This window comes from Alligator mississippiensis, chromosome 3 (genome assembly GCF_030867095.1).
Source record: "Alligator mississippiensis isolate rAllMis1 chromosome 3, rAllMis1, whole genome shotgun sequence".
Taxonomy (NCBI): Eukaryota; Metazoa; Chordata; order Crocodylia; family Alligatoridae; genus Alligator; species Alligator mississippiensis.
The window spans coordinates 1,682,550-1,700,382 of NC_081826.1; the positions used below are offsets into that span (position 1 = coordinate 1,682,550).

At 62.0% G+C, this 17,833-nt stretch overlaps 1 protein-coding gene across 4 annotated transcripts in view; it reads left to right on the forward strand.

Moving 5' to 3' along the window:
• Positions 1-3,502: 3,502 nt before the first annotated feature.
• PPP1R16A (protein phosphatase 1 regulatory subunit 16A) overlaps positions 3,503-17,833 on the forward strand; it is a 44,666-nt gene continuing 30,335 nt past the window's right edge. The window contains exons 1-2 of one of the 4 annotated variants that reach the window (XM_006267337.4): positions 3,503-3,583; positions 11,538-13,396. In XM_006267337.4, the coding sequence (XP_006267399.1) occupies positions 13,144-13,396 (253 nt within the window). In that variant the 5' untranslated portion in view covers positions 3,503-3,583; positions 11,538-13,143. Of the gene's footprint in view, positions 3,588-4,804; positions 8,652-11,537; positions 13,397-17,833 lie in introns of those variants that run through there. The other 3 variants (XM_019490280.2, XM_019490279.2, XM_014604349.3) reach the window with 3 other exon arrangements.

Below are 17,833 nucleotides of genomic sequence, written 5' to 3' on the forward strand. Positions count from 1 at the left end.
CATGCACATGCATGGCACGTGTGGGGAGGGGAGGGGAGGGGAGGGACAGCCCATCCCCTATCACGGGCCCCCATGGCTGACACAGGTCTGGGTGCTTAGGCTTTATTGATGGGCCCTGCCCGTGCACAGCGCCGTGGTCCCCGGCTCTGGCCCCTGGCTCAGGTCCAGCGAGCCCGGGGCACCCAGAGGCTGCAGCATGAGGGTCCCGGTGTCCTTGCCTCCGACTTCCCTGGGGATGGGGGTTCCCCTCCGGCCTCCGCGGGACGTGCCCCTCCAAGCTCCGTCTGCTCCGGGCCGACGTCTGGGCACTGCTGCACCCCTGGCGCTGTTCCCGGGGCACCCTGCCCCGTCCCCGCGTGCCCGAGCTAGCGTGGGCCCCGGCGCCTCTCTGCGCCCCTCTGCACCGTTTCGCCCTTCTTCCGCGAGCTCCGGCTTCTCTCTTCACCTGGTGCAGTGCCCCCGTGTTCCCGTGGTGGCTCCGAGTGGCCCCGGGGCCGGTCCTGGCTGTGCTCTGCAGCCCCAGTGCCCCCCTCAGGTGCCCGCTGAGCTGGCACCTCCTCACCCCATCGTGCCGCCCGCCGCGAGCGCCGCTCGAAGACGGCCACGATGCGCTGGACGTGGTGCTCGACCTGCGGCTGTGGTGCCACATCCGGGGCTGAGGGGCCAGCTGCGGCCAGGGGCTGGGCGGCAACACCAGGGCTTGGTCTCCCCTGACGGCCACGCGGGTGGTCACAGAAGAGGCAGGAGCATGTAGCCACGGCCGGGGGCAACTCCTCGTCCCTGCGGGGGCTGGTGCCAGGCTGCGGCAGAGGAGGGTCCTGAGGATCAGAGAGCCGTGAGGCTGGCAGGGATCTGCGGGACCACATCCAGCCTTGAGGCAGGATCAGGCCCATCCAAACCCCATTTCCAACCTCAGAGCCACATGACAGTTGCTCCTGACACAGCCCTGGGCATCACCCCCACCCCCAGGATACAGGGGGGCTGCGGCCACCATCGCCTTGCTACTGCCAGGGGGGTTGTGGGCGCTGCAGAGAGCCGAGGCCAGGCCGTGCCCCCGCTGCAGAGGAAGGGGAAACCCCCCAGTGCGCACCAGTCTGAGCAGGGGGAAATCCCGTTCTGCCCCAGTGCAGTGGGGCTGAGCCTGAGCGCGGGGGCAAGACCCTCCAGCCGGGACCCTGCGGGGTTGGTGTCAGCAGGAGCATTGGCCCAGCCCCATCCCCAGCCTGGGCTGCAGCCAGTGCCCAGCTTCTGCCCCTCTGCCCCCCGGGGCCGCAGCTGCTACCCGAGACCCTGGCTGCAGCACCCGAGACCCCGAGGGCACCATCTCCCAGCCCTGCCCACAAACCAGCACGCACTGGGCTGGGCCCTGCACAGGTGTCCGAGCCCAAGGAGCTGCACCTGGCCCCACTGCCGGTGCCCCCTGGCACCCCCAGTCCCTGGGGCTGGCGAGAAGGGGTGCCCGGGGTGGGACATGGGGCCTCTGCATCCTGGGGCTGGAAAGGGTCCCTGAGCTCCCGTCCCCCTCACCTGGTGTCGCGCCGGGTGCTGCGTGCTGGACTTCCTTCTCCGCAGCCCCCTGCCCCCCGGGGCTGCAGCAGGCTGGGGGAGCTGGCCGCGGTGCCCGGCCTCGACCGGGTCAACTGGGCCAGAGGCATCGGGCCAGGCCCAGCTCGGGGCCCCGGGAGACTCCGGCTCCTCGTCCGCCATCTGCTCCAGCCAGCGCCGCACCTCCGAGAGCCTCTTCTGCAGCGGGCGCCGCGCGGGCGCCCTGCGGCTGGCACCGCTGTCCTCGTCCTGCTCCAGCACCCGCGGGGACCAGGCGTCCTTGGAGGGTCCCCCCGGCCCCGGCAGAGCCCCGCGGTGCTGGTTCAGGCGCTGGCAAGCCGGGCAGCTCTGCAGGTGGGCGAGCATGCAGCGGGGCAGGAGCCGGGGGCATGCCCCCACGCCCAGCTCACTGCTCCCTGCCCCTGGGGCCGGTGGTGCCGCCTGGGTGCCCGGGGCCTCCTGGGGCTCGCGCCAGCCCACGGGCTCCAGCCGACGCTCCCTCTGGCAGCAGTCGCAGGACGGGGCGTTGCTGCTGTGGCTGGTGCTGGGTGTTGGCTGGCCTGGCTCGGCCCCCCACCTGCCTGGCTGGGGCCACGGCCTCGTGCTGGAAGGGTCCCGGCCCCGTTGCCGGGCTCGTGCTCCTGCCCCAGAGGTCCCGATCCTGCCAGGTGCCTCGTCCAGGTTCTCGTAGGTGCCCGAGGCGCCTCCTGGGCTGGGCCCCGGCCCCTGCTCCCCGGCCTGGAGCTTGGCGTAGAAGAAGGAGTCGAGCTTCTCGGCCACGTTGCGCTCGAAGACGGAGACGCGCTCGATGGCGGTGTGGGCGGCACGGCCGGGCGGGGGCTCCGGGCCCCGGCTCCACGGCACGGCCCCGCTGGGGGGCACAGGCGCGTGCCCCCGTGTCCTGCTGCCCGGGCCGGGGGGGGTGCCAGGCTTCCCTGCCCCGCTGCAGGACAGCTCGCAGTCGCGCAGGGACCGGGACAGGTCTGGAGGGGCCGGAACGGGGATGCTTGGGAACGATCCCGCTCTGGCCCCGCTCCCCTGGCCCGTTGCACCCCCCCCTCACCAGGATCCCTGTGAAACCCGGCACAGCCGCTGCGGATGTACAGCTCCGAGCGCGGCATGGCCCCGGGCTCCTGGGGGAGCTGCAGGGATCACGGCCCTAGCAGCTCAGGCCCTTACCGGAGATGACGGAGGCCGCTGAGCGGTGGGAGCGGGGCCCCCCGCCTTCCCCCCAGCCCTCGTCCCTCCGAGGGGCGTCGGGGACGGAGTCGGGCTCCGTCTCCCAGTCCTCGTCCTCGCAGCCAGCCGGGAGCCAGGACCGGTCGATCCTCCCGTGGTGCCCCGCTCTCGGGCCGGCGCCGGGGGGGCCAGCCCAGGCCATGGCAGAGCGGGGCAGAGCGGGGCGCGGGGCTGCGGCTGCCAGGGTGGAGCTGCCCCATTGTGAGGTCAGCAGAATGCGGCGAGGCAGCTCGGGGAGGGGGCGCGCCCGGGGGCCGAGCGGGGCCGGCGGGCCGTGGACCCCAGCGGCCCCTGGCAGCGGGGGCTGGGGGCAGACCGAGCATCAGAACGGGGCGGGATGCGGGGGGCAAGCGGGTCTCAGCGCCGGGGACCCCAGGAGGGTCTCCCGCCTGGTGCTTGGCGCGCTCCACACTGCTGGCTGCGGGACGCTTGCCAGGCGCCGTGCCCCAAAAGGCTCTCAGGGGTCAGTGTGCCCCTGACCCCGACCCTGACGGGCCCAGTCCTCCCCAGGGCACTGCCCAGCGCTCCAGCAGAGGATGGCAGACCTTCAGGGGCACAAACCTGAACCCCCCTCCCCTTCCCTCCCCTATAATCTCCTGGGCCCCCACTGCTTTGGGGGCTGCCTGGCCCCGCCCCCAGCTGGGGGAGCCCCGCCCCCCTGGAGGGGCGCCGCTTCCGCCACACTCAACATGGCGCCGGCACTCGCTTCCGGCGGGCGTTCCGCCTCGGCCGGAAGTGTGAGCGGTTGCCATGGCGAGGGGCGGCGGAGGGGACCCGCCCCGGCGAGGGGAGCGGCCCGGTAGGTCCGTGCGCGGCGGCGGCGGCGGCGGGGCACGGGGTCCCATGGGGGTGCTGCGGGGTCGGGGCCGCGTGTGTGTTTGAGCTCTCCGGGCTCTTGTGAATGGTGTTTGCACACCTGACAGCGCTGGCTTTGCGTGGCGCCCTGCGGCACCCCTGCAAGGGTGTGCAGGACCCGGTCGAGACTCCCTGCGGGGCTGCGGGCCTGGACGCGCCGGCCCCCGCTGAGCACCGCGCTGCTGCGGCCCGCGGGCCGGTCGGGAGGCCGCACCCCCTCCCCCCCAGACGGGGGTCCGCCATGAGCCGGGCGAGCTGCCACCCCAGAGCCCGGGAGCGTCCGGCTTTGGCCGGGGTCAAGCGGCACGATCGCCACCCCCTCGCTCGCCCGTTTGCTCGCTGCTTTAGCCCTTATCGTCACGGCACGTGCTTGCGGCATGCGGCCGGGCGGATTACGGGTGGACGGCCCTCGCCGTGCCCGTGGCGAGCGAGGAGGCAGCGCGGCTCCGAGCAGCCGGATTATCTCTCTTAAGGCCGGCGGGGGCTCGGAGGAGGGTTTTGCAGCTGAGAGCCGCGAGGACTTTTGCTTCCCGGACTTTGAACTTGGCAGGCGGGGGTTGCGCGGTGCCTCCGCGTGCCGTTAGCGGGGTGTCTCCTGCAGCTGGGGGGCTCGGGGTAGGGGTCGCGCTCTTTGGCTGCCCCTCTGGCACCTCAGAGGGCACTGCCCCGGCCGGTGTCGGCCCCCCGTCTGAATGAGCTTGGTGCCTGTTTCCTGCTGAGTTGGACAGACTACTGCTGTGGGGCTCCTTGCAATGGCTGGGTTCAGAGAGGGCAGCAGCACGAGGGTATTTGATTTCAGGAAAACACACCCTGGGACATTAGGAGATGCGATGCAGGGCCTAATCGTGCACGCTGGGAGCAGAGCAGAGGAGCGTGCAGCACGCCGGAGCTGCTGCCGGCTGGGCGCGACGGCGGCGCTGCACGAGCAGGGAGCTCTGGTGCCACCAGCCCTGGACTCTTTCATTCAGCACGGGCGCCGCGCCGCCAGGAAGGTGCTGATAAATGGGGGGGCTCGGGGCAGAGCAACAGAAATCTGTCTGGGGCTGGAAGGACTGACCAAGCAGGGCAAATAAGAGGTCGGACTCAGCAGCTGCGTGGCAGGGGCATTCGGGGTGCTGCGGGGGGGAGCGGATGCAGGAGGGTAGACGGGGAGAAACCAGCAGTGTGGTGACCCTCAAGGGAAACTCCCCAGAAATCTGATCCTCGCATCCCCTGGAGGCGCTGGTCCTGGCCCCGCTCCTGTGGGGGGTCCTGCTCCCCTCCCAGCAGGAAGCTTTGTTGCTCTGGCGCTTGGGAGCAGCTGAAATCTGCTCCGTTCTACGCAGATGTTGTCACGCGCCAGACGTGCCATTGTGTCCCAGGCCGGGGCAGTGGAGGAAGGCCCCCCGGGACTTGGCTGGCGTGCAGTGTGTTGTCTCCAAGCGGCCTCTCTGCTCTGGCCTCGGCTTTGGCCGAGCGCCTTCTGTTCCCAGGTGGGTTGGGCCTCCAGGCTGCTGTTCCCCAGGGAGCTTCTCCCCCTTTTCAGTCTTCAGTTCTGCCTCGCTGGGCTGGGAGGTGGCCGTGAGGGACTCAGAAGCCCAAGGCTTCTTGCGTGATGATGACACGCATTTCCTGTCTGTGTTTCAGCCCCCCGTGCAATGGCGCTTTCAGGAGGAAAGGCAGATGAGCTGTCAGCGGAGTGCCTTTGCGTGGGTCACGAGAGGCTTGCCGGGCATGCTCCTGACACGGCAGGCAGGGAGTTCAGAGCACCCACCCTGCAGGCCCTTCTGCCCTTCATTTCAGTAGTTGGCCTGTGTGCATCGAACCTCGGCCGGGCGCGTCGCTATTGCCCAGCTGGGATGTGGTGCTCAGTCTGTTCAGGGCTGATCACCCGGAGGCGAAGGGCTGGTGTCTGGGCTGCAGCATCTCTCTGGAATTGTCATGCTGCTCAGAGGTCGGACGCGGGGTTTGCCTGGGATGGTTTGGACAGGGCTGATCTGGCCTAGACGTGGCCCCTACAGGACCCTGCCAGCCCCACAGCTCTGTGGTTGCTATGAATTCATCACGTTTTGTGCCAGGATCCTTTCCTGCAGCACACCGTACAGCTCCCTAGAGCCCTTTCAGGTGACTGACAGGATGCATTCCCACTCTTCCCCCTTGACAGACCGTTCCACAGACTACAGAGTTCAGTGCTGAGCAGTGTTTCCTGATCTCCGATCCCCGGTAAAAGATCTCGAGGCCCAGTCACTTCTGTTGCTCTTGTTTTTCTCCTGGTGTGGTGACGTTTTTGTCCTGGTATTGCGGTTCCCAGAACCGAGATGGCCCTCCCAGGGCCGAGAACCGCAGCGCTGCTCCTCGGACCGTCCAGCTCTTGCTTAGCGCAAAGCTGGGTCTAAACACTTTGTGAATGCTTGGACAAGGTGAAGCAGCAGAAAGCCCGGCTCTGGGGGCATTCCCTGTGTTGAGCTTGCATCTCAAATGGGGCAGGTCCCTGGTGTCCCTAAGTTTTCCACACTGCTGAAAGCCAGTCCCAAGCATTGGCCTTGTACCCCGGCCTCTGCACAGGTGCCAGGGACTCTGTGATGGCCCTGCTTGCAGGGGACACCTCACGTCTCCAGGTTTGGCGTGTGGGAATGTGGGCATGGCAGGCTCTGGGACGTCTCTCTGCAAGCACCAGGGATAAGCCCTGCTGAGAGGTGGAGGGTCAGGCAGGAGAAGGGTGGTGGGCCCTCCAGCGACTATCACACAAGCTCGCAGTTGGTGCAGTACAAGGACCCAAGGACTACTGTGGCTTTTGTCCAAACGGCTTGCTCTCACTCCTTGGCTCTTCCCAGCCCCCAGCTGAGCCAGTGTGGAAGTGGGGAAGGTAGATAGCTCAGCTTGATTATTTGCAGATGAAACAGGGCCTTGCTCTGCATAGCAAGAGAGCCTCCTGCCTTCAAAGGGGTCCCCCACCTTTGGCCTCACAGTGAGCCCAGCTGCGGAGACATGGAGCATTGGTGGGGGGTGAGCTAGAAGCAGCAGTCCGCGGAGACCAACAGCTGGAAGCCAAGGGGAAGCCCCTGCAACGTGTCACCGAGACCAGGAGAAGAGCCCGGTGGCCCAGAGGAGGTGGATGTCCGACAGGACCGTGGAGAAGGAAGCGAAGTTCACAGCCAGCTTGGTTAAGAAAGAAGATGAAAGTTGCCGGGATGAGTTGATGGAGGGGATGCAGACGGGAGCTCTGGCTGTCGGGGTAGGGGGTGCGATGGGGGGTTCTGCCTGCTGTCCCCAGGTAACAGCCCAGTGGAGGTGTCTGGTGTTTCTCAGGCCTCTGGGTTTTGCTGGTTGCTGCATGGGGCCAGGAAGGAACTTTTCCCCCCTCCTGTTGCTGCATGTGTCAAGGGTTTTTTCCACCCTTCTTGTTAGGTAGGGCTGGACATGAGTCACTTGGGCCTTGTAGGCAGCACGTGGCATTGCCTCCAGCATGGCTTAGCATTTCCTTCCTATAGCAACCTGGTTCCTGCACGGGCCACTGTATTCTGCACGGGCCACTGCTTCTGGTGTCGGTGTCCCCAGGTCTTGTGGGGCGAGTTGTGGTGCTACAGGGCATCTGGGTGCTGATGCTAGGGGTTGTGACAGGCGCTTGTCTTTTGCTGCGGAGGGCCCTAGAGTCAAGGTGCCTGGTGCGTGCCCTTATAGAGGAGAGGCAGGACCCTGCTGCTGTTGGGGGCTCTGGGAGGATGTGCTCGATGGCACTGAAGGCCAGGGGAGACGTTATCGGTAGAACCCCTGAATCCTGCAAGCTTGCGGCTAGCTCCTTCTCCCCCAGCTCGGGCCTCTGATGTTCTTGTGATGCCTTTGCTGATGAGGGATGCCCCAGGGGGACTCGCGTGTCGGCCTGTTCCAAGGAGCCAGACCAGTTTGCTCTCAGCCGGATCCCCGCGGGCTGCTTGGGCACGGCAGAGACTCTTGCTGTAACTCGGGCTGGCTCTTTGCTCTGGAGTAGAGGGTGCTGGCACTGCACCTGGCCTGGGCTGTACTGGAGCCAGACCTCCAGCGAGGACAGGTAGAGGTACAGGTGTCGCACACGGGGCTGCGTGGTGTGGAAATGGGCTGCTTTGTGCTGACCGGGCTCTGAGGGGTCACAGCTTGTGTGCACAGGAGAATGGAAACCTCTCCTGCTTCATGGCAGCCTTAACTCCTGCAGGTGCATGGAGGGGATTCCCCATCACCCCTCTTCCAGCTGCTGTTCCCCTTGCTCCTTCCCCCAGTGCCCATTCCCTTCCCCGCTGCACAGACCAGACGCAGCAGTGGGGAGGGAAGGTGACCTGGGAAATTGGGCTTTGGGGCCAGTTGAGCCATTTGGGTGGGGGTCTGCATGCTGATTTGAAGCACCTCATCAGGCAGGGCTGGACGGACGGCTTGGGCAGGACTGAGATGGCAGGGCTCGAGGCACTGGGGACTCTGCAGGGGTGTTGAGGACTGGAGTGGTGCCCAGGAGCTGTGGGTCATGCCCGAGAGGTTACATGAGGGTCCTGCACGCCGATCCTTGCTCCTTTGCAGCGTTTTGTCCAAACGGCACGATGGCAGAGGGGTGCGCTCTGCCTCACCCAGCCTGCCCAGAGCCGTTGGGGGAATGGCGATGGGGCTGCCCAGGCTGGCAGTGTCTCGGAGGGGAGCCTGTGGGCAGAGGGCAGCACTGTTTTGAAAATATATAATTATAGTTTGCATTGACTGTTCACCCACTGGCAGTTAATCTTCTTAAACAATGCAATAACAGGGAGAAAATGTGTTTAAACAGACACGAGATTACTGGCTTGCTTTGGTTGCTCCTTTGGATGGGAGAGCCAGTGTCCCGGGCCCTCTGCACAGTCTCCTAGCTTGGCCGGGCTGTGAGTCGGTCGGTCTCCTCAGCGGAGCCCATTAGGTCCCCACTTGGGTGGATGTCTTGGGACTGTGGGAAGCGATGGTGGTGATTCCAGAGGAAACATCTTTCTTCTCTCAAAATCGGGCTGTGATGTCCCAATAGTGACAGAGCTGGAGGTGCTGAGGTGAGTGGTGGGGGCTTCTAGTTCTGCAGAGCTGAGGGGTGAGATCTACTCTCCGGGTCCCTTCCCATTTGGAAACTGCCTCCCTGTGGGGTGGTGTCCTGCTGCCGTTGAACTGCTGCTGTGCTCCATCTCCGAGCCGGCTGCGTTTAAGCAGCGGGCAAAGTCGCTTCCGCGTCGAGAGCCTTCTGAAGGAGCAGCACGCTCGGAGGGTGAGTGCGCCGGGCCTGACTCCGGCTTCAGGAGTTACCCAGGGGAGATCCAGTGCAGAGGGTCTCAACCAGGGTGCCGCTGGGGTGTCTTGAGATCCGTTTTGAGGGCGCCATGCAGCGCTAGCACTGCAAGGTGTGCGAACACGATTCACAAGATGCCTCCAGAGACTGCAAATAGGAATCCGGAGTGTCAAAAGCATTCAGACCTGCTGGGGACTGTCTGAGTCCTTGGCAACAGGAGAATTGCTCTAGTATTTTTCCGTTGTCAAAATAGTATTTTTCTGTTGTCAAAAACTGAGCGAGAACTGAGATGGCATTTCCGGGGGGGGGGAGGAAGCCTAGAGTCTACAGAGGTTGAAAACCACTGCCCTAGTTGCACTGGGGCCAGCCTAGATGTAAATCCAGGGTAGTTTCTGCATCCCAGAGTTAAATGCTGGCACTGGTCATGTTCTTGCTGGGTGTTTCTGGGTAGCAAATCATCTGCGTGCCCTGCCTCCCGTCCGACGGCTGGGATCTGTGCTGCGGAGAGCTGCAGGAACGAGAGCAGCCTGCTCCTCTCGCTCTGCGAGCCGTAGGTTGTCATATGTATTCATGGAAAACTAAGGCTTGCCTCTTTGCATCTGCTTAGTGCATGTTCCCTGTCAGCAGAGCTCTGCTCCCTGCGCCAGGTGTTTCCATTAAACCTAAGAGTGTTTTAATGAAGCCCGGGGCTCTGGTGGACTCCTCTCTCCTTCCTCCCTAGCCCCAGTGGATCAGCCCTGTGGACAAGCTGAGCACATTCCTGGCTGTTTTTCCTCCGTGGTTTTGGAGGCGCGCTGGGTGTTGCAGGGATCTCTGTTTGTCGTGCTATATATGGCATTTCTCCTGGGCTGTTCGGATTCAGTCGCTCTGGTTTGCATGCAGTTTTCCTGGCCTCGGTCTATGCAGACAACACCGCTTCCCCTGGGCAACTCACTCGGAGCAACCCCGGGAGACAGATCCCCGGCTGGGATGTCCTGGTGCTGTCCCGGAGTGACAGACGGGGTCCTGGGGCCTGGCCTTTTGGAGGTTCCCTGCTCTCTGGCGGCACGGCCTCACCGGGGTGAGCCCCTCATCCCAAAAGGGGCTCGCCGAGCTAGGGGAGGCTCCCAGCACGGCTGCTTGAGGGGAGCTAGGGCGTGAGTTCCCAGCAAGGGTTGCCTGTGCACGTGCTCTTACCCTGTGATAAATGCCAAACCCCATTACACTTACCAGGGGGCAGATCGCGGCGTGCAGGCATCTTTGTGCCGTCGCTGGTCTGGCAGTAACCTGCTCCTATAACCAGGTCCTCAGAGAAGGGTGGTGGGAGGCTGGAGAACATCTCCTAAGGGAGAGCAAAACAGCTGGGCCTGTTGCCTTAGGGAGGGCGCAGAGAGTGAGAGGAGAAATTGCAAAGTGGGGCGCGGGCCTGAAGGTCTGTTAGCCGCGGTTCTCACTCATCACATAAGGTTGATGAAACTGGAGCCGGGGTAGGAAGCTCTTCCTCGCACCTCACTCGCTGCTGCAGGGAAGCACAGCTGCAAGGGTTCGGACCCGCGGAGGATCAGGCCGTTTTGCCCGTGTGCGTGTCCCAAGTTCTCTCTCCTCTTGTGGGGCTGAAGCCGGCTTGAAACACCTGGGATACAGGGCCATGAAGCAGTTACTGCGAGGTAGAGAAAGGTGGGGAATTAGTGATGACCTGATCCATGGCAGCTGCCTGCATATACACGTTTACCATGAGACCAGCTTGCAGCCACTGACCCCTTGCAGCTGCTTGTTAGCACGTTCATCCAAGTCCCCAAAGGTACAGACTTGTGCTGTAGCTTAGGCCCTGTCTGCCTGCGGCTGTCAGCTGGGCCAGTCTGACTGTGATCTTGGCTGCATTAGAAGCCTCTCCTGTGGGAACTGGCAAAAAGATGGAGTTGTGGTTGAAATACTGGACTAGCAGGTCCCAGGATGGCTAGAGATGTGCCCTGTGCTCTCGGACACCTTGGTGCTTCAGTTTGTTTGCCTTTTGCACCAGGATGCGAATTGCTGCTCAGCTTGTAGGAGACCTTGGGGGCTACATGCATGACTGAGATCCTGGAAGGCACCGTGGGTCCTGGGAGAATCGCTAGGACGTATAGTGGAGGGAAGAGTCCCCTGTTCCCCCAGGTGCAAATTAGCACACCTCTTCCCTTCTCTCATTCAATAAGAGGCCTCAGTCCCTTCTGGGAATGTGTTTCCTCAAGTTGGCAAGCCCCCTGGCAGGGAGCGGGGAAAGGCTTTGTTCTCACGTGGGCTGCAGGCAGGACCTGGGCGACGGAGGATGGCGGAGGTTGCCACCTTGAACTGGACCTCCTTGAACTGTGGGACTCTTAAAATAAAGTCAGGCGAGGCAATTGTGTGCTCGGGGATCAGCAGCTGCTGCCAGGGAAGGTGCACTCGGAGAGGTTGGCCCTGCATAACGCTTCAGCCAACTAGAGAAGCTTTCAGCTGTCACCCGCCAAGTTCGGGGTGGTTTGCTTCAACTTTGGTCACGGGTTAATCCTGGATTAGCAGAGGGGAAAGCAGCAGTGGAGGGTGTGGGGAAGGGATCAGGCTCTTGCCAGGAGGGTGGGCTCTGTGTGTGGCACCTCTCCCTGCTCCCCTTCTGCCTCAGGCTCCTCTCTGATCTGTTTCCTTGTTCCTTTCTTTGCAGGACTTGTGAAGTTCCTCCGGCAGGGCCCAGTCGGACAGCGCAGTCGCCCCACCTCCCGTTTGTCAGCGTGACTGGCTGCGGGGAGGGAGGAGTCCTGGCCTGAGCAGTCACTGCCAGGATGCATGCAGAGGAGGCTTAGAGACCCAGCAGCCTGGGGAGGGGCCGTGCAAACACTTGGCTTCCTCCTGGAAGACTTTGAAGCAGCTCCAGGCCTGTTGGGCTGAGCCAGGGCAGGAGGAGGTGTAGAGCGGGATTCCCTCGACGACAATGAGCTGCCTTGTTCTCCCAGTTTGCAGAGCGCCTGGAGGAAAGTAAGTGGCCCAGGCGGGAGATCCCAGGGGTTTCCAGTTACAGCAGGCAGCGGAGGGTGCCTGGCTGGAGGGTCCGGAGTCTACGCTGACACACAGGGAGGAGGGGGCATGCGAATTTCTGCCTCTGCCCTCGCTGCTGCTCAATAGTTCATTTCCCCTCGCTCCTGCCAGGGGCTGCCAGCTTGTGGTGGAAGCGCTCTGGCAGTTCCCAGCTGCATCTCTCCTCCTCTGGGCTGCTCTGAACTGTCTGCAGGGAGCACGTGGCTGTCTCAGGCGGCTCGCTGAGTACCCTGGTGCCAGGTGGAACCCCGCTTGGAGAGCGCTGCTTGGACTGGGGCAGCTGCAACCGGGCGATGAGGAAGACCTCCCTTCCTGTGCTACCCAGCTTGGCTTTGGCTTGCTGAGCACTGGGGGCAGAAAGCTGTATGTTACCTGGGGAATTGGATCCACTTGGGAAGAGACCAAGTAACTTTGCAATAATCCCGGCTGGGAGCGTGTCTGTGGATCCCTCCTGCATCCCTCTGCTCTCTGACATGCCGAGGGACGAAACTCAGTGACTTAATAATGCACTAAAGCAAGGTCTTGGCATGATGCTACCCAGCAGAAGAGGTGCAAATACCTGGCCCTGCCCTCCCAGCTCTTCTGCTTCCTTATAAATTGCTCTGTGGGTGTAGAATTACCAGGCCCAGCCCAGAGCTGCCGAGGGCTGGCGTGTCTCCGGAGCTGGTAGTGCGACTGTCCGCCTGCTGTGGGATAGCAACTGCTGGGAGTGCTGTGGGGGCACCAGTGAGACCACGCAGGTGGAAAGAGGCTGCTAAGAGCTGAATCCCAATGAACGAAGATTGTGTTGTCCCTTGCGCAGGCGTCTGCTGAGGGACGGAAGGCGGGAGTTCCTGGCACCGCCGCGTTGCACTTCGCTGCCTAGCACTTTTGCATGGGTCAGAGTTCCCAGGAAAGACCCCTCAGCTCCTGACTGACGTGGAAGGTCCTGGGTGCCTGAGACATGAGACTGCCGGAGCGAGGAGGGAAAGTCCCATAGAGGGACAAGGATGGAGCAGAGCCCTCTCTTGCGCATGTGGGTGGCAGAGCCCCAGCCCCCGGCCCACAGACGGCAGCTGTGAAGCAGGTTTGTGGCATTCAAGCGTTCTGGGACAGTGACCTGTTGCCAGACACTCAGGCAGGGCAGGTGATGCCCGCTGGGGACTGGAATCCCTGCAGCGCCCTTCCCTGCCCTCCCGGTCTTTGCCACAGGCCCCTGTGTCAGCCCTCTGAGGTGGTTGGGTACCGCAGCAGCCATGGCAGAGCACCTGGAGCTGCTGGCGGAGATGCCGGTGGTGGCCAGGATGGGCACCCAGGAGCGTCTGAAGCACGCGCAGAAGCGACGGACACAGCAGCTAAAGAAATGGGCGCAGTTTGAGAAGGAAGCTCAGAGCAAGAAGGCCAAAGCCGAGAGGAGGAGGAAGAGTGGCGTCAGCCGGGAGCAGCGCGTGGTGTTCCCGGACAGTGTCAGGTTGTTGGAGGCGGCAGCTCGCAATGATGTGGAGGAAGGTAGGTGGGGTAGTATCCCCTGGCTGGGTGGGAGCTGGGAGTGGAGGGGAGGACTTGGGGTGCTTGCTTTTAAGATGGCTTCAAGCAGAACCCCTTCAGGGTCTGGCTGCCTGGGTGGTAACTGCCTGGGCTCTGGATAGCACCTCGTCCTCCTGTGCCACAGCAAGTCAGTGGATCAGTGAAAGTAGTTTCCCCAGGGCTGGAGGGCTGATGAGCTCAGCCTCCATTAGCTGCCCACTTTCCCCTGGTAGGAAGGAGTCGCAAGGGCAGAGAGAGCAGTCCCTACACCCAGCCAGGCCCTGCAGCGTAGCTGGCCCAGGGCAGCTGTCTCTGAGCAAATCTGCCACGGAACAGCATTTCTCCTGGTATACCTGGGGACAAGAGGATAATTCTCCCTGTAGGAGGGTCAGGGGGGCAAGAGGGGGCCTGCAAAGGTCTCACCCCTCTGGAAAGGGGGCACCAGCCCCTCAGGCTTTGCTTGCGATGTGTGGCTTTCTGTGCCCGCTGAGAGGTAGGCTCCCTGGCAGAAATCTGGTCTCTGGGAACACGCCGTCCTGTTTACCTAGTCCCTGCTTTGAAGCCGCTGCATTATGAATGTGTCCTGTGACCCGCTGGGTGTCCTCGCCGAGGGCAGGACTGCAGAGGGGTCTTGATGCCACTGAGAGGTCAGCCCTCAGCATGGTTCCTAACTCGGGCCTCTCTGAATGGTGTGGGGTGGACAAGTGGCCAAGATGTGCCCAAGGCCAGCTGGGCAGTATCCTAAAACAGTGGTGACTTGGGAGCATCTGCACAGCTCCCCCCCAGAGTTGCTGGAAAGGAATGGTTCTGGGCCCTGTTCTCCATGGCAGTTTCTCTGCCCTAGGCTCACAGCCCCATGATCTTTCCCAGGGGGCTGCTTGTGTTGGAGCAAGTCTGGTGCCAGCCTCCTTCTCCTCTGACACTCCCTGGCATTGCACAGCGTGTGACAGCTTGCATGGCTCAGAGCCACCAAGAGAAGGGCCTGTCTTGGAGGGCACCTGGGGACGCCGTGGTTTGGTTTCCTCCGGTGCCGTGAAGTGCGAAGTCTCCAGGTGATAGCGGCTGCATGCAAATCAGCCAGTGACGCACCAAGGAGGCAGCGACCCGTGGAGGTGGCTCGGAAGGGCGAAGGGGCAGGTTGGAGGGACAGGGAACAGGTCCGAGGCCGTCTCAGGCTTGCGCTTCCCTGGCTGGTTGAGTCACACCTGGTTCAGCCCCTTCTGCTCAGGTAGGGCTATGCCAGGATGGTGCCAAAGGCACAAGGAGCTGCAGAAGCTAAGGCAGGCCGGGCTCCAGCAAACAGCTGGCTTGAAGGAGGCAGAACTATGTCCTGGGCAGTCGGGGAACAAGGGCCCGAGATGCTGCCATGTCACCAGGACCTCATGTGGCTTGCGTCCGGGCTGCCCAGCTGAGTACCTGCTGAGACAGACTGTCCTGGCTGCCTCCAGGACACCATGGTCTTTCCCCAACCCCTCGGAGCTCCTCTGACCCTCTCCTGTCCTACCAGCTCCGGTCGCACCTCATCGCTCTGGCTGTGGTTCTCTTTCTAAGAACCGCTTGCCTCGAGCTGGCGTGTTCTGTGGTTACTGGAGAATAACGGGCGGTTCTCCTAGCCTGTATCGCAATGAGATGCTAATCGCAATTAGATGTGAATAACGGCATAACTGCATACACAAATACAGACTGGAAAATGGGTGGCTGGGCTGCGGTACTGCAGAAAAGGACCTGAGGTAGATCGTATATGTGCTGTTGTTGCCAAAAAACAGACAAAATACAATAGCCCGCAGCCTCCTGGGCTGTATGAGCAGCAGTGTCACCTGGAGATCAAGGGCAGTGATTCCCTGCTCTTCAGCCCCGGGGAGGCCTCCCCTGGAGTCCTGGGTCCTGTTCTGGGCCTTGCATTTCAATAAGGACACACGCAGTTTGGGAAGAGTCCAGATCGGGGGCCTGGGAGGCAAGACTGACGAGGACAGGCTGGAAGAGCTGGGGCGATCGAGTCTGGAGAAGAGATGACTGAGGGGGGATTTGATTACAGTCTTCAAATCCCTGAAGGGCGATGACAGAGAGGAGGGAGATGGGCTTTTCTCTGTGGCTGGGAGCAATGCCGTCAAACTGCAAGAGAGGAAGTTGAGGTTGGAGACGAGGAGAAACGTTCCCAGTCTGAGGGCGGTCAGGCACTAGAGAAGCGGTACAACCTCTGTCCCTGGAAATGTCCAAGAGCAGCTTGGTCAGACGTGTGCTGGATTGGTTTAGTCAGGGCTGATCCTGCCTCGAGCAGGGGGGCTGCACTAGATTTCACGTTGCAAGGTCCCTTCCAGTGCGACCCTCCCATGGTCCTATGATTACTAAAGTGGTTGAGGGACACGTGCACCAGGTGAGAGATCTCGTGGCATCTCTGCAGCTGGTCCAATGAAAGACATCGCATGAAGCCCCTTGCCTCATGAAAACAACTAGAGTTCCCCTTGGTGGTAATGCCTTGGGCCCTGTTCTTGAGCCAGGCGCCCGCTGTGCCCGGTGCTGTACACACGGAACGAAACCTAGCTCCTGCCTCTGGCTCAGCAAGCCACAGCAGTTGGTGACCTCTGATTGCACCGGGTGCCAGCCAAGGGCGCGCTGGGGGCTGTAAATCAACCGTTGACAGTAATAAAGCCTATCTCTATGACCTCAGTGTGCTGCGGCACATCTAGGGCAGGGCTTGTCGGCACCTGATAACTGGCAGGCGGAAAACATGCCTTCCCCAGGCACCTCAGAGGCCCTGGCGGCTTCCCAGTGCCCCAGTCACCAAGGAGGAGGAAGGGTGTTGCCTGCTGGGCCATGCCGGGCGGCTCTTTCCCTTTTCCCCTTTCCAGCATTTGGAAAGGAGCAGCTTTCTCTTCCTTCCTAGGAGCCCACTGGGTGTGTGGGGGGCTGCCAGGGTCACTTCTCCACTGCTGTGCCTCTCTCCCAGGCTCCACTGTGATCCAGGAGGAGCAGGAGGGTCATTCCTCGACTTGGCTAGCGCTTCGTTGACCCAAGCAAAGCCCGAGCGGTGACTCTTGCGATCATGGGTAGCAGCGGGTCATGGACATGTCCGTCTGCGCTGGCAGGGGACGTGAGCAGCAGCAGAGGTGCTGACGTGGCGCTCCTGGGCAGAGAAGCAGCGCTGCCTCGGCGCCTGTGGCACTCGGGCTGAGGTGGTGACAGGCCCAGCCTCGCTCTGTGCTTGCCACTGAGACATGGGCACATATGTGGCTTTAGCTCTGTGCTCGCCACTGAGACACAGGTACACGTACGTGGCTTTAGCTCTGTGCTCGCCACTGAGACATGGGTACGCGTAGGTGGCTTTTACTCATTTTAAATAGTTGAATTAGCTAAAGGCAGCTTCTTGCAGGCTATAAGCACCCGGTAACCATATAACGGTGTGGTTCTGCCTTGCTAATTGAAAATAAACTAGCACGCTTTGAGTCAGCAATCATTTGGGCAGGCATGCCATGAATTAGTCCCACGCCCCCTCCAAGCGCCCCTCTGATTACCTTTCCCTGCCTGATCTGCTGCTCTGCTTTCTGCTCCTGACTCTGTGCTCCCTGCCTTGTCCTTGGGTCCTGTGTGAGATTGCCGATGGCCGGTATTTAGCCAAATTTGCAGATTTGCTAGAATCCGACAGGGCCGCGACGTGCTTCTGCTGTGGCCGTTATGGCATTTGGAACTGCCTGCTCTGCTTTCTGCTCCCTGCCCAATCTGTGCCACCTGTCCCCTTCCCAGTCTGCCGTGTGCCACACACAGACTGGCAGTGCCACTTCTGGCACGCATGCTGCAAGCTGGGTCTGCTTTGAATGATGACACAGAAACACGCGTGCCATGGAACTGCCTGTGCTGGTGTTTGTACCTTCCCACAGACGAGCTGATGTCTGACTGCGTTCAAATCATGTGCTTATATTTGGTACAGGTATTGCTGTGCGCCTGTGCAGTCCCTGCATACTTGCATTACCCTGCACGTGTCCCATTCTTGGGGCTTGGAGCAACACTGCTCTTCCCTCCAATGCTTCATGGCAGGAAACAGGGTGCTCACAGCCCTGTTATCCCCCCAGTTGTCCCCCTCTCAGTAAACTGGGCAGCAGCGCAGGCTCACGGACCAGGGGTTGAGGAGACCTGGGGTTTCTCTTGGCCTCTCCTTTGTTGTGGGTGTGGGACAAGACTCAGCCCCGGCAGAGCGTCCTGTTCCTCCTCTGAAAGTGGGAAAGAGCATTTTTGTGGCCTTCTGAATGGCCTTGGGGTGGTCAAGGACGAAAAACCTGCTGATGAAGTACTAGCTTTGCTGGGCCATTATCTGCTCCCCTAGCCCGCCAGCAGTGTAGGAGCATGGGCTGAGACGACTTGGCTAATCAAGTTTTGGTTTTGTTATAACTCACTTATCCTCTGATCAGATTAAGGTTGTGTGCA